This window comes from Carcharodon carcharias, chromosome 1 (genome assembly GCF_017639515.1).
Source record: "Carcharodon carcharias isolate sCarCar2 chromosome 1, sCarCar2.pri, whole genome shotgun sequence".
NCBI lineage: Eukaryota > Metazoa > Chordata > Chondrichthyes > Lamniformes > Lamnidae > Carcharodon > Carcharodon carcharias.
The window spans coordinates 113,585,855-113,602,028 of record NC_054467.1 but is presented as its reverse complement, the minus strand read 5'-3'; the positions used below and the strand labels follow the sequence as shown (position 1 = coordinate 113,602,028).

The 16,174-nt window shown below is 42.8% G+C and overlaps 1 protein-coding gene across 2 annotated transcripts in view; it reads right to left on the bottom strand.

The window, feature by feature from the left end:
• The window catches only part of cc2d2a (coiled-coil and C2 domain containing 2A), a 204,005-nt gene that overhangs the window by 173,283 nt on the left and 14,548 nt on the right, over positions 1-16,174 (bottom strand). For both annotated transcript variants that reach the window (XM_041185821.1, XM_041185830.1), the window contains exons 5-7: positions 10,033-10,110; positions 8,599-8,674; positions 3,073-3,164 (exon numbers count right to left, since the gene is read on the bottom strand). In XM_041185821.1, the coding sequence (XP_041041755.1) occupies positions 3,073-3,164; positions 8,599-8,674; positions 10,033-10,110 (246 nt within the window). The remainder of the gene's footprint in view (positions 1-3,072; positions 3,165-8,598; positions 8,675-10,032; positions 10,111-16,174) is intronic.

Here is a 16,174-nt window from a genome sequence, read left to right as displayed (position 1 = left end):
ACCTAGAGTTGTTGACAAGTGTTGTTGTGGGGCACACACAAATGGACTGTCACTCGTACAAGACTGTCCACAGAATGTGGACTGCAAAATTAAACGCTTTCTGTTCCAAAAAGTTTGCTACAAATTATCCGAGCTCTCACCATCCTGACTTGGAAATACATCGCCATTCCTTCACAATTGCTGTGTCAAAATCCTGGAACTCCTTCCCTAACAGGACTGTGGGAGGGAGGGACTGCAGCGGTTCAAGAAGGCAGCTCACCACCACCTTCTCAAGGGTAATTAGGATGGGCAATAAATGCTGGCTCAGCCAGCGAAGCCCACTTCCCATGAACAAATAAAAAAAAACTACATGTCAAAACCATTAGTATCAAACAAACACTACACACCCCATTCCTCTTCTGCATAAATATACATTTGGAGGTAAAAAATAACTGGAAATTTATTTTAATTAAATTTCCAATTTGCAGTTCTGCACATTTCACCAAACGCATTCACAATGTGGTGAAACTTATCATATTTTTCATAATATTATTGTGGTTTATTGCGAAGTAGATTTATGGGTGTGAGTATATATGACTCTGTCCGTGTGATTTAATTGAATTAGTCAGATAGATTCCAAGGTTGAAATTATCAAAAGAAGTTAGGGGGGCATTTGAAATGCTAATGAGTAAACATGGTTGAGGGCTTAGCATGTAGGGTGTGAAGGAAATTTGCAATTTTAGATACGTGAAGGGGTTGATTAGGTTTCAAAGGGATGGTAGGATGTTTACAGCTAACAAGATAAGCAAAGCCAAGCAGTATGTTTATTTTTCCCCCAAAGGTTCTCATCATATTGGCAACATGAAAGATTTTTACATTGTGGGAAAAGTAAATCTCCAAAGACATATAGAACATTGGGAATTCACAGATTAAAGAGAGAGAAACATATATAAAGAAGAACGGAAGGTTATGTTGGGGGTAAGACGGGGGCCATGTAAGATCTAAAAGGGCCGTATAAAACAGCCTTGGGGAAAAAAGCCTCCAGCCACTTTTGCAGAAGTCTGCTCTGTCCAGTAACCAAAGTTTGAGAAAAACCTTTGGAGTTCCACTGTCATGTGGGTGCTGTGGTAAATTTGCTGGATTACCTACCTAAATTTAAAATCTATTTTGGACTCCTGTCCTAAAGAGGGCTTTTAGTTGGGAGTCAGGTTAATTAGGAATTTGGGGATTTGTTATTGTATTAAGTAAATGACATTAAACATTTTAAGTTAATTTTTAAAATCTCTGAAAGTGTTAGTGGGCTCATTACTTCTGAATTCAGTGCACAAACCTTCTCATAATAAATACAAATTGCAAAACCACTGTGATAGCATGACCAAGTTTCCCTTGTGGATTTGGTCTGCCTGGCACATATCACCTGCCACACCATAACAACTACAATGGAGCAAAAAACACCTCTTTAATGCTCCTTCTTTTAAGTAAATCTTAAAATTAACTAATACAATGTAGAACATCTACAATAGTAATAGCTTTTGGCCATGTGGATTGTTTTGATTGACCACTATAAAGGGTGCATCAAACTCTATTGTTCTTCATCATCATAACATCTGGGTACTAAGTGTACCAAGCATAACAATTTTTTGATACAAGACACCTGGAGTAAGATGTAAAGGTTCTCAATTTACAACCAGGTCTAACCTCTGCCATACAAGTAGTTTTAGGGAAGTGGTTGCTAACTGCAAATTGCACAAAGTGGTTGCCACTTTGATTTGGTATGCCAAGGCTGGCATACATGGAGGCACCTGCGGTGCATGTTGCACATGTGGCTGCCAATGGTTGGTGTGTCACTGCCCTCACAAATAGATAGCTCACATGCATGCAAAGCAATGTGGATTCTCCCGGACAATTCTGAAGAGCAGTTGTCGGAAATCAGTGAGAAGCGCCAGGGTTTATCCTTGCCTTTCACCTCTCTCTGGTGGTGTTAACGTAAGCTAGCTGGAAGATGGGTGTGTGTGAGCATTAACTACAATCACCTCAGTAACAACTGCCAGATCAGTCAGCAGTCAGGATAGCAGTGGGACTGAGCCAGGAAGGTTCCATCCATCTGTCCCCACTTAGGAGGAAAGGTGAGATTCTGTTCCAACTTGTGTTTAGTTCAGGCACACTAAGTTTTAATTAAATGATTTTCAAGCTGTCAGTCGATGAATTGCTGCTTATGGGTGAGGGTCAGGGTCAATATGCAAGAGTCGTGGGATGGGGCTGGCATAAGAGGGATGACATGGAGGGATGCAATGGTATGAGATGAGAATGGTATGGGAGGTGTAGCATAGGAAATATGGATGGGGATGGCATGGAATGGAGGGCATGGGATGCATGGAATGGGCACAGGAAAAATGTGGAGGGGTTGACATTGAAGGGGTGACAGGGGAACGTTAGAATGGTATGCGACTGGGATGGCACGGGAGGGAAAGCCTGGGCTGATGGAATTGGTTAAGCATACTAACTTGACTGAAAATATCTTGCAGGTCTCTGTTGATATGTAGATATTGAAAAAAAGACTAATGGACAGCAGGTAGCAAGTGTCATGCAGGCATTCAACTGAGTGGTTCTGATGGCAAGGCCCAAGAATGAACCTTGTGTGTTTCATGATCAGCAGAAACCAAATACTGCGCTGTTGACAGCCAAACAGTCACTCTTCTTTTTTCAGACAAGCATTTTGATTTTTACTGATATGTGGTGGGTTCTCTGAGCGAAGTGGAAAAAGCATCTTCCATGCAAAACATTACAAAAGTTGATTGCAGTTTAGAAATTACATTATTATATTTTTAAAGTAGTAGATTATCCGGATGCAAACTATTCATAAGGATCTAACCAATGCAAAAATACAGCGTGAGAGTTGTACAACAGGGTCATATGTATTAACCAATAATGATTGCATTGCTCATTTTATTAAATAGGAATTAAAAAGGATTAAGACTTTAATAACAAACCTGCCACACTTAAAAGTATTATTTTACCAACAAGGAAAGTATTAGCCTAACAGGCTATCTTGGTGAAACTAAAAAGGGACTGTGGCTTGTAAAGATTACATACCCTGGCCGCTTTCAGTTTCTCCCTCATTTTCTCTCGCATGGAGTATTCAGCAAAGCTTGTTCTTGGGGAGGACACGGGAAGAGGTGGAAGAGCTGAAAGGGGATAATTAACAATATTTATCAAAAGAAAACAAACATCAATGCATTTTACTGAAAGGATAGTTCAGTCATCCCTCTTCAGCACAAAACTATTGCACAAGCCACAACAGCAGCCCGCCCCACTAAAACAATGAAACCAGCAAAATCTGTTGGATCTTATTTAGATCAATTACTAAAAATGAATTCTGCAGATGGAAATTACTTAAAATATAATAGTGACTTTTTGTTTCATGGATTCTTTTAAGGCAAAACACTTGAGAAAATTAAAAAATCTATCAGAAAGACAGCTTTAAAAGTTGTTTTGGTTGCAGTGTCTGTTTCGCTGACCAGGGTGCACTCCGATGCAGCAAGGAAACATTAAAGAAGGTTGTATGCACCACTGATTACTGGAACAGCATCTGGTCTGGGAAAAAATTACCGTCACCTCAGTTGGCCAGTTTTTCAGGGGTGGGGGTAGGGGACGGGGCACCATAATTTATGACTATTACCTCATCTTATCCAGGAATATTTTGTTAAAATGTTGTTGACAGGTCCTTTCGTTTTTCTGGCTTGTGACTTTTCCTTGCAAACAGCCAAACCAATTTTAATATTTTCCTGGATAAGCATTGGTTTGTTCCTTCAAAAGTTGCTTCAAGAAAGTTGCTTCAAGTTGCTTTAAGCCATTTCTTTGCCATAAATCTGAATTAGATTTATAACGTTGCCTTAATTCTATTAGTTCAATCCATTATAAATAAAGGCTTGCATTGATTTGGCACTTCACTTGACCTCAATATACCTCAGAGCACTTTACAGCCAACGAAGTGCTTTTTGAAACATGGGGCAGAATTTTACATTGGACGTGCGGGCCCGCGCTCGACACACCCGAATGTAAGATTACACACGATGACATCCAGCATGCGTCCCAACGTCATCACGAAGTCGCGTGATATTTCATTCAGCAGGCGCGCGCCGGAGTTGGCTGTATGCCGCCGATAATTGATAGGCCTATTAAAGCCATTAAACAGGTAATTAACGTGAATTTTACTCTGCCCGTCCAACCCAACGGTTGGTGGGCAGGTGAAAAGGCTAAGCAGCCTTTACATTTTTTAGGAAACCTCATCCACAAGCGGGATGAGGTTTCTGAAAGCTATTACAAATTAAATAAAAACTTTATTTGAAAAATAAAAACATGTCCCATCTCATGTGACACAGTCACATGAAGGGACATGTTTCATTATATTTTTCATGTCTTTATTTATGTTGTATAAAGCGCTTCAATCTCCCTGAGGCAGCTCCGTGCCTCAAGGAGATTGGCTGATTCTACCACCTCCCCCCCGCCCGCTCAGGTAGCGGTCTCCTCTCGCAATCCACGCAGTCAATGCCCTGTATAACTGAAGCATGACATCCTTCCTTTTATGTTCAATCCCTCTCGTAATGAAGGATAGCATTTCATTAGCCTTCTTAATTATTTGCTATACCTGCATACTAACTTCCAAAAGACCCTCACAGCTGACTCTGTCAAAGAGCTGCATCAACAAATGTGAACAAACATGTTCAGTTCTGGGCATTTCTCCTGGAGCTGTCTAACAGAAAACACCATATCAGCGGTTCTTCGTGAAATCACGGTGCAGGGCTGCAGAGTCAATCGCGGACTGCGGTCGGTTCCACGACCACCCCTGCCCACTCCCGCCGAGCTCGCCCGATGAATGGAAAAGCCTGGCCATGGTAGCCAACTTGTGCACAGCATGGTCTCACAAAGGATTGGGTGAGGGATAAAAATTGGCAGGACACTGGGGAAAATTCCCATTCTTCTTCAAATACTACAGGATCGTCAATCTTGCAACTCATAGAGGAATCTCACCCCTATCCACCTCTGACAAAATCTTCGTCAGAATCCTTCTGAACAACTTTACTCAACATTTTGATCAGGATTGATTGCCAGAGTAGGTGCACTTTCAGAAAAGGTCGAGGAACCACCGATATGGTGTTTTGTGTTAGCTCCAGGAGAAATGCCAAGAACTGAACATGTTTGTTTACATTTGTTGACGCAGTTCTTTGACAGAGTCAACTGTGAGGGTCTTTGGAAGTTAGTATGTAGGTACAGCAAGTAATTAAGGAGGCTAATGGAATGTCATCCTTTATTATGAGGGTGATTGAACATAAAAGTAAGGATGTTATGCTTCAGTTACAGGGCATTGGTGAGACTGCACCTTGAATACTGTGCGCAGATTTGGTCTCCTTATTTAAGGAAGGATGTAAATGCATTGGAGGTGCTTCAAAGGAGGTTTACTAGTTTGATACCTGGAATGACTGGGTTATTTTAGGAGGAAGGGTTGGATAGACTGCGCTTATCTTCTAAACTGGAGTTTAGAAGAGTGAGGGGTGATTAGATTGAAGTATACAAGGTCCTGAATGGCCTTGACAAGGTGGACATCGAAAGGATGTTTCCTCTTGTGGGTGAGTCCAGAATAAGGGGGCATTGTTTTAAAATTCGGGGTTGCCCTTTTAGGACAGAGATGAGGGGAAATTTTTTTCTCTCAGGGGGTTGTGCAACTCTAGAACTCTGCCTCAGAAGGTGGTGGAGGCAGGTCATTGAATATTTTTAAGGCAGAGGTAGATAAATTCTTGTTAGGCAAAGGAATCAAAGATTATCGGGGTTGGATGGGAATTCGGAAATCGAAACACACGAAGATCAGCTATGATTTAATTGAATGGCGGATCAGGCTCAAGGGGCCGAATGGTCTACTCCTGTTCCTATTTCTTATGTTCTTAAGATGAAGGAGAAATTCATCGCAATGGTTTGACAGTTCCATGATGGCATGCTCGTGTGTGTCCTGGACAATGGTGACTCTTCTGACCCATTCCCAGTCACTAATGAAGTTAAACAGGACTACATGCTTGCGCCAATCCTGTTCATCATGTTTTTCACCATCTTTCTCTCCAATGCCGTCCATGATGGTGATCTGGATATCGAAATCAGATATCACACAGTCAGGAGGCTGCTCAATCAGAGATAAAAACCAAGATCTCCAAGGACATGCTTCACAATTTCCTTTTTGCTGATGACTGTGCATTAACTGCTAGTTAAAGCTAGACATGCAATGTAGCATGAACTTGTTCTCTAATGCATGCGACTTTGCCCTCACAATCAGCATGAAGAAAAATGAAGTAATTTACCAGACTGCTCCAGGAAAGACTTATCTCAAGCCCAAGGTTTTAGTCCATGACCAGAACGTGTCAGCAGCGGATAAGTTCACATATCTCGGCAGCACACTTTCTCAAGCTCTTTCTATATTGATGATGAGAAACATGCAAGAATCGCCAAAGCAAGTGTAGCCTTCGGCCGACTTTGAGCATCAGTACGGGAATGAAGCTGAGTAAGTCTGCCTACGAAACTGAAAGCTTATAGAGCGATAGTGCTGCCCACTCTGCTCAATGCCCGCGAGACCTGGGCTGTGAGCTAGTGTCATGCCAAGAAGCTCAACCACTTTCACTGGAACTGCACTCAGAAGCTTCTGAAGATCAGATACCAGGACAAAATACTAGACACTGAGGTGCTCACCCGAGCAGGCATGCCTAGCATCCACACAATATTGAGATAGTCACCCCTGAGTTGGGCTGATCATGTAGACAGATTGCCTGACACTCGCTTACCAAATTGAATCTTCTATGAGGAGTTTGAGTCTGGGGTGTGCTCTCATGGTGGTGAAAGTTGACTGAGTCCTGGGAGAAGCTCATCCAAGATGGCTGCACCTGCAGCCTCCTTCAAAAGCAAATGCCTATGATGCAGAGAGAAAACCCATGGAGAGGAAATCCTGCACCAGCAACTTTCCAAAACCCAGTTGGCTGCAGATTCCTGTTCTATTTGCAGCAGAACCATGAGAGCGCAGATCGGTCTTAACATCACCTACATACCCAGCAAATGCAACCAAACACCCCGGGTGATGACACATGATCATCTTCACCTCGAAGGACAAACATGCCAGACCATGGGATCTTGGCTGCTGCAGAATATGGCACAGTTCAATGTCAGATCTGAAATACACCATCTCAGACAATGCGCACTTCTCTCTCTCTCTCGCACACACTCCCACTTCACCCTTTCGTAAGCGATCCCACCCTCTCCCTCTCACACACACTTCCACCCTCTCCCCCTTTCATACGCTCCCACTTCCCTTTGCCCACACTCACCTCCCCCCAACACCTGCACTTGCCCTCTCCCTCACACCGCACTCGATCCCTCCTTCTTGCCTGCACTCACATCTCTCCCTCTTTCCAGATTCCGACCTCTCCCTCTCACCCACACTCGCATCTCTCCCTCTCGCCCTACACTCACTGTGTATTTAAGACTGAGATAGATAGGTTCTTGATCGGTAAGGGGATCAAAGATTACGGGGAGAAGGCGGGAGAATGGCGTTGAGAAACTTATCAGCCAAGATTGAATGGCAGAGCAGACTCAATGGGCCGAATGGCCTGATTTCTTTTCCTATATCTTATGGTCTTATGTCTTATCTTATGGTCTCACTCCACTCCCTCTTGCACCTCTCCCACCGCTCCCTCGCCCCACACTCACCCCTCTCCCACTCGCCCCCACTCCTACCACTCCCTCCGCCTTCTCCCTCTTGGGCATAATTCTCTTCTCTCTCTTTTGCACACTCCACCCTCACTCACACACTCCCTCTCTCAAATACAACCCCCCTCTCTCACGCGCACTCCAATCTCTTTCTCCCTTTCTCACGCATTCAATCTCTTGTGCAATTCCCCCTTTCCCTCTCTTGCACTACCACCACTTGCTCTCTTCCTCAAGCCCTCCTGCCACTCTACACCCGCACAGTCCTGCCTCTCCATCTCTCCCTTGCATGTGCACTTCCATCTCTCCCGTGCGCGTGCACTCCCACCTACCCCTCTCTCGCCCGCATGCCTGGCTTCCCTCTCTCTTGCTCATTCTCCTCACCCACCCTCTCACGTACTCTCCTCTACCTCACATAGCTCTCTTCTCTTCAAGCCACCCGCACACTCGCCTGCACTCTCTCAAACATTCTCCCATCCATCTCTCTCTCTCCCATACTCACACCATATGTTACCCATCTGAGGGTGGCTAGAAAGCACAACAGATTGAAATGTTTAAATGAAACTCTTTTCCCATTATATGTATGTACAGCATAGCAAACCAGAGTGTTAACCTTTTACGCTGTAACATACATATAAATACACATGTAAATCTAGCCAGAATATTTAGCCATTTTCTATCGGAATAGGTTATTACAGTAAAACATTGAAGATTACTTTCAATTGTCATTGTTTCATCACAACATTTTAGTTAAACTAGTTACTTGTGAATTTGAGAAGAAAAAGGATTGATGCAATTATAGCTGGGAAACATATGGGTGGTTACTCTGGACAGAAGAAAGCATGCAGCTTTAGTTATATTTAATTAAGAACAACTTACTTCTTTGTCGATGAGCAATTACATTCATTTCTTGTATGGACTCTTCAGCATGTAAATCAACAATGTCATCAATAAGCTATGAAGAAGAATGTGAGTCAGTGCCAGCAATGATCACAATACCTCTCAACTTGAAACAAAAACTATTAAAATATGAAATAACTTGAAGCAGAATTAGAAACAGGAATAAGTGGAAATGCACAAAAATAAGTATTCAAACTGAAAATTTCAAAATTTCCCAACTTATCAGCACTCTACTCTTACAGCACAAATTGTTGTTTCCTTTACAATTGGTGTTACTGAATCCTCCCTGATGAGTGCAAGATGAAAAGCATTGACAGCATGTCTCTTTTTTCAGCAATACTCAAGTTCTTAACTACCAAATGACTATCTCAAAGTTAATTTCATATCGTGTTGCATTAATGCATTTAATGAAGTTTATTACTAAATGCTTAAGAAATAAAAATAATTTCTTTTGTGAGGGAAAAAAAAAAGAAATTTCCCGTGCAACCTGCTGAAACTTTGGCCTTTTCTACATTGGAATAAAGACACATACATTTCACCAAGGCACAGGGGAAGAAATTTTTTTAAAAATCACCAGTCATCACTAAACTGCTGTTGATGCTTTTATTGCACATTGCAAGCAAAGATTTGGAAGCAAGTCTCCCTCTGACCTCTGCTGCAAACAGTGCTCAACCTGGGGAGAACAGGGGAAAAAGAGAAGATTAACTTCTGGCTATTTTGAATAGTGGATTAATAAATTACTGATTTCCCTTTTTGGGAAAGTTTTTGCAGTGCAAGAAATAATACCAAGGCAAGGAAGGGTGCCTTCCTATATCCATAAATGGTCACAATGGTTTTGTTTCAAGTTTAAGACTTCATATTCATCTTCTTCAGCACCATCACATTCTGGTCACTTTACGTATTGAGTAAATGCACTGCAGCAACCCACCAAGCCTAAGGGGGAAAAATGACAGAGGTAGATGACCAGCCATGATCTGTTTGGATGGGGGATCAGGCTTGATGGACTGAATGGCCAACTCCTGTTCCTATTTCACTGGGTTAATATTGCAGAAATCTCTACTCAACACCAGCCATTCAGATAAAAACTCAGCACCAACTTCTGAGGGCAGCTAAGATTGGGCAATAATTGTCTCTTGTGAATGCCAACCATATCCACAGAAAAAAATACAAGAAGTTACATCAAAATGGATGAAAATGTTGATAAGTAATAAATAAATATGAATATTTCTGTGGGATTCTCCAAATCTCATGTCAGAACTTCAGCAGAAATTCCAGGCGGTTTATTTAACATCTTTGCTTTAAATCAAGAAAAGCAACAGATAGGCATTAAATGATTGATAAATCTCTAAGGCAGAAATATCAGGAGTAAAAGATAAAATATCAATACGCACACTGATACATGGATAAACATACCATTTTTTTCCTTCTTTGTCTTTGGGCTTTCATGGCCCGTTTCAGGTTCTCAACCTGTTCATCCTCATTCTGAATTTCCTGCATAAACCATAATGCAAATATAGTTCTCGTCAGCAAGTGGAGAAAGTCAAGTAGCCAAGATTTAATAGTAATAAGAACATTTGGAGTGAGTTCAAGGAGAACATATGGGGAAAAATGCTCAATTTCGCTACATGGATGGTAATTTGGCAGAGTGGGGTCACCCACTTGCAATAGAAGCTGCCCTGTTTTCATTCCAAGCTAGTACGAGAACAAGGGCACCAAATTAGAATAGAGCAGATTTTAGAATGATGAGGACAAGCTAGCTTTTTTTTTAAGTTGCTGGCTAGGTCAGCATTTGTTGCCCATCCCTAACTGCCCTTGAGAAACTACCATTTCAAAGGGCATTTAAGAGTTAATCACATTGCTGTAGGCCAGACCAGGTAAGTACGGCAGGTTTCCTTCCCTAAAGGACATTTGTGAACCAGATGAGCTTTTACGACAATCAACAATAGTTTCATGGTCATCATTAGACTTTTAATTCTAGATTTTTCCATTAAGTTCAAATTTCACCATCTGCCATGGTGAGATTTGAACCCTTTTCCCCAGAGCATCACCCTGGGTTTCTGGATTACTAGTCCAGTGACAAAATCACTACACCACCACCTCCCCCCTCAGCTGACATGAAAACATCAAGTATTCTACACATATATCAGTAGAAAGATTATATTTAAATTGAAGTAGAAGCCTGAAAAGGATAATGAGTTAGTTGAAGAAAATAAAAATTGACTGGGATATTTAAAGAGTACTTTGCATCTACATTTACTAAAGAGAAGGCTATACAGAAGGGGCTCAATCTTGAATTGGTTAAAACAAGGTGAAAGATATAATAAGTTAAAGGAAGGTATTAAGAAGATTGTGAAGTTATAGAGGACTAAACTGCCAGCACCTGACAGGTTACATCCAATAATCCTAAAGGAAATAGGATAAGAAATCAGGAGTCATACAGATTATACTGAAGAAGTCTATTGAGAGTGGCTAATGCAGTACCAAAAGATGAAACAGAACTTGAGTTAATTTCACAATTAAAACTGCTGTCTTTAATTAAAGATGAAATTACCAAATATTTAGATAAACAGAAAATAATGAGAAGCAGCCAGCAGAATTTCAGAGAGGAAGACTGGTTGACAAACCTGGCAGAGTTCTTTGAGGCATCAGCAGGGATGGTTTAAGCCTGAGCCCATGCCTGAGGCCCAAATCAAATGTGGGGTCCCTGGTTAAACTCACCAAAATGTAGAAAAACTACATACAATGGCCCATAGCTTGAAGAGCTCTGGGCAACGGATATGGTGGAGGTGGGCATATAGTGCATGGCATTAGAGGAGATTAACAGAGAGGATAAAGAGATAAGGAATTAGGAGAAAATAGGGACAAGATAATATATAGGATTAATTACTGGCTGGAGGGGATGTAAGAATGGTTGAATTTTTAAGTTCAGGTCATGCTGGGATGGGTAGGTGAGGAGATCCAGTAGCATGCAGGAAATCTGGAAATCAGTGCAGCACACCTGTCAGTGGTACATTATCATGTTGTATCATACCATTGCTGGGTTTCCTGACCAATTAGTATCAGTGGACATGATGGTGATCCACACTACACGATTTCAACTGCAGTGTTTAAAAGGAGCACTCCGAACATGCAAATTGAAGGAGTCTGGAGTTGGAAGTCAAAGCAAGAATTGGGGGAATAGTCAAGGATGTCAAACCTTACACCTCAGTTCAATGACACATCACTGATTGTCTTGCTGGGGGAGCTGTGAGGTCATGGAGGGATGTACTGTTCCCTAGAAATGACAGGAAGATGCTGGCTAGAGACACAAAGTAGGTGTGGTTAAGAGGTAGTGGAGGAGGGCAGCAGTAGGAGCCATGCTCCTGGATACAATGTAGGAAGCAGATCAATGATCTAAGCAGGGCAGGAAAGCTGACAGGTTTGTACATTCATCTACATCCTGATACGCATTACAGCTTCCTCATGCTGCCTTCTCAAGCCCACTCCAGCACATCACTCCTCGTACTAACTTTCTTCGCAAACACACCCTACTCTTTCTGTCTATGCATTTCTTCATATCTCCATCTCTTCATCCACCATAAACACTTACCCACATATTTAGCAGTGTCATGGCTCTCCCTCATTGCCATCGTCAACAAATACCCTCCACTCATACATTCAGCACAGCCCATAACTCTCACTCATGGGTCCCTTTTTTCCTTCATTAGTCAAGATATCTCAGAAACATGGGAGAGGCAGGGTACCAAAGATGGCCCTCCACAGAGCTTGCACTTAGTTAGTGCAGAGAAGACAACGCTGGAGATCAGTGGAAACGGCAGCAGGGAATCAATCGAGTCTCAGTGTACCTAGACATTTGCCTAATAACAGAATCAAATAGAGAAACAGATGGCACACAACAATCCAATGTTGGTTTGATGTCAGTAGTGAATGGCGTTTGTGTGTGAGATAAAGTCAAACTTTCTTACCTTACCAGAACTCATTCATGTCCTTTATCTCCCACCAGGCCTTCATACATTATGCAAGAGGTTACTGCTGCTGCCTCCTCAGGAGGAGGTCACACACTCCCAGAGTGCACAGTCACAGGGCTCATGCACACCATGCACCAACTCAGATATGACACTTCTGTGAGACCAGCAAGGCAGGCAGTTGGGTGATTCACAAATCACAAGTGAGCAAGAGCAGATGATAGAGACAGGGGCAGCAGCCTGTGTCAGAGGGTGCAGCACTCTCCTAGCTCTGCTTAGCAGTATGCAGATACTGTGCCTCAGGAGCCGTCAATAAACAGGATAATTCTGGAGCAGCAGCAAAGAAAATGTGAGGTATTGACAGATGTTTCGGCTGTAAGTGTGCACACTTGTGGAGGGACTGGGTAAGTGCTTTTGTCAGACTCTTGTGATGATGTCTTCATCCATGATAAGAGTGATGACCTGCTTGTGGCAATCAAACATGTGCCTGCAGGCTTTCACTAATGGCCTGCATACTGTGATTGCCACTTTAAATAGGTGACATGAAAACAGTAACCTACTATCACACTGATCTGCAGCAAAGTGTTCTCCAGCAGACAGACCATGAGAGGGATAACGCCAAAAGTGGGAAATCTGTTCAAAGCACTTCCACTCCTTAACAGTTGTGCCCACCCCCACCCCCACCCCCTGCTCCCCCACCCCCAAACCCCCACCCACCCTGCCCCACTACCGCCGCACACCCCCCCCCAACCCTGCCCCACTACCGCCGCACACCCCCCCCCCACCCTGCCCCACTGCTGCCGCACACCCCCCCCCCCCCCCCCCCCCCCCACCCCCGATGACTTCCTGCACCAGCCAGAGCCACAAATCCAAGCAACAACTCACTCTGATGGGAATCATTACAGGCAAAGCTGACTTAATTGTGTGGCAGCATCAGCGGAGAAGAGTACAGTTGATGTTTCAAGTCCTCATGACCCTTCAACAGTTCTGTGAAGGGTCATGAGGACTCGAAACATCAACTGTACTCTTCTCCGCCGATGCTGCCAGACCTGCTGAGTTTTTCCAGGTATTTTTTATTTTGGATTTCCAGCATCCACAGTTTTTTTGTTTTTGTTTTTATGACTTAATTGTGTGCCTTGGCAAAGAAGCCATCAGTAACTCGTCTTGTGCATTTGTGTGTTGCTGCCTGCATGACCCTACAAACTTCTCAAAAAAGCCTTGGATGGATCCAGAGGCAAAAAAGTTGAGGACAGTGTTGACTTTGACAGCCACTGGTAATGCATGGTCCCCAGGTCCAGTTAGCAACAGGTCTTCTTCCAGCAGGCTGCAAATGTCTGTCACTAGCTGATGTGACACTGAGCCTCCTGAGACACTTCTGTTCCAATATCCCACTGAAACTTATCATCTGCCTGTATACCCCATCTTGCTGGGTATGGCCTCTTGCAAGTTGCATCCTTCTGCAGATGCCCTCTCTGCTGCCGAACTGCAAGTCTGAGAACAACAGGTTCTTGCTGGTAATTGTTTGGTCCTCTTCTTTTTCTTCAAGAACCCATGGAGCTCTGATGTATCAGATCAACAACCAGCAGAACAAACCACCGAAAAATCAAAGTGTAGATGACACTTCCAAAATGTGTAAAGTAACCTCACAGCGCAAGTGAGCAATCCTGTCACACAAGCAGGTAAGGAAGCAGCTGACAGTATCCAGTCTTAGTATATTTCCCTATCATGGATTCAGACCCCTTAGTGCTTCTCTCTTCTCACTTTGATTTTGCGGTAGGTTCCAGGAATCCTGGGAATACCATAGAGACAAAATTAAACTCCAGAAACCACCTTCATATCACTGTGATTAAGCAATTAACATACAGTAAGATCTCAATGAGTCGAATTCCTGTGACGGTGCCTCCAAATCAGTGTTAAGTGGAGTGTTGTAATAGCCAAGGAGGCGTCATTCCCACATGAACGTGCCTTTATGTAACCTGATATACTTACAAATGTAGCCTATGTCAAAAACAAGATTCAAATGCCAAATAAAAACATCGCAAAACACTAAATGTGTGAAATATTCTTTATTCAATTTGTTCACAGCTTACAATGACCTGACCTTGCAAAAGACTAGGGCCTTGCATTGATAAAGGCTGGGAGTTAGTTCCGGAAAAACTCCATAATCTTTTCCTGCTCAGCATGCTGTTTTCGGATGTGCGTGATAACAGGTCGCCATGTCATCAATGCAGCCAAACATGTTTTCAGTGTTTTTGTATTGCAGTGCAAAATCCTGGAGCATCTCCACAGCCTTCGTGTCATCAGCTTGGAAACAGGCAGGGGAGCAGCTAGACATTCATCAGAATCTTCAGGGTCACTGGCCTCCTCAAGCTTCTCATTGAAGAACATACTTTTCTGCAAAATTGGACCAGAGATGGGAACATTCTCAGCTCAGGCTGCCTTGAACCATGTTAGCAGAGCATTTTCAACATTGTGATAGGCAGCTATTATCGTTCTTTTCCTTCCTAGAGAGAATGCCTGTTTGTCAAACTGTTCCAAGATGTTCAGCTTGTGTTTCACAATGAGGGACAAACTTGATGGCAGAATCTCCCACTCTTTTGCGATGTTTGCTTTCCACTTCATGCCATGATTTTCCTTGCTGTATCAACTCAGCCTTCTCTCTGATTGACAACACTTTTAACTTCCTCGCAGGTTTAGCATACTTGCATGTTTTTCACCTCCTTCCACAGGAAGATCTCAATGTCAAATAATGGCTTGCCCAGCACTCCATGATTTTGCGCTTTTGTGTGGTCTAACTCTGCTCCGATTGCTCGGCATAATCATATGATAAGTTTAGACAAGTTTGGCTAATCCAGAATAACCAGTAGGGAATTTTAGCTTTTCACGAGCAGCGCTCAGTGGGGTTTGCTATTATACCAGCAGGAATGGCTGATGACTTTTACATATCCAGAACTTTTTGTCATCCAAGTCTGACTCATTGCAATTTCACTCTCTTGAAATTATCAATACCCCTCTACCAAAGAGGGTCTCATACAGCCTAAGGCACTGCAATTAAACACGGAGGTTAGTGGGATCGAGTCAGCTTCCCAACATGAAAACATTTTGAGATTTTCACACCCCACTCACACCTAAACCCAGCCACTCATCAACATCAAACTTGCCCTCTCAGAGTTAAGGGCAGTTTCATGGAGTGGTTGTAAGTGGGTAGTGGTGTCCTATAGAGTTCTGTTCACTGTGTATACCAATGGTTTGGATATGAGGTTGGGGAGAGTAGTGCCCAAATGCACAGCTGCTTCTAAACTATGAAGCAAAGACTTTCCGTTACAACTTTCTGTGTGAGAAACATAACTGATCTTGAAGTCTTAGCCAGTTGTTCACCATGTGTATCTCTATTCACTGTTTTTTTAATTTCCTCTTTCACAGCCAAAATAAGTCTGAAATGATACCCCTGACTAGCATTCACATATTCCCTGACATGATAGTTATGAGGTGTTTATCGATTACTGAGATAAGCTCCTTAAATGCTATTGTTTGTAGTCTCTGGGGAAAACAATTATATTACATATTAACCACTTATCGTCTCAGAGAGT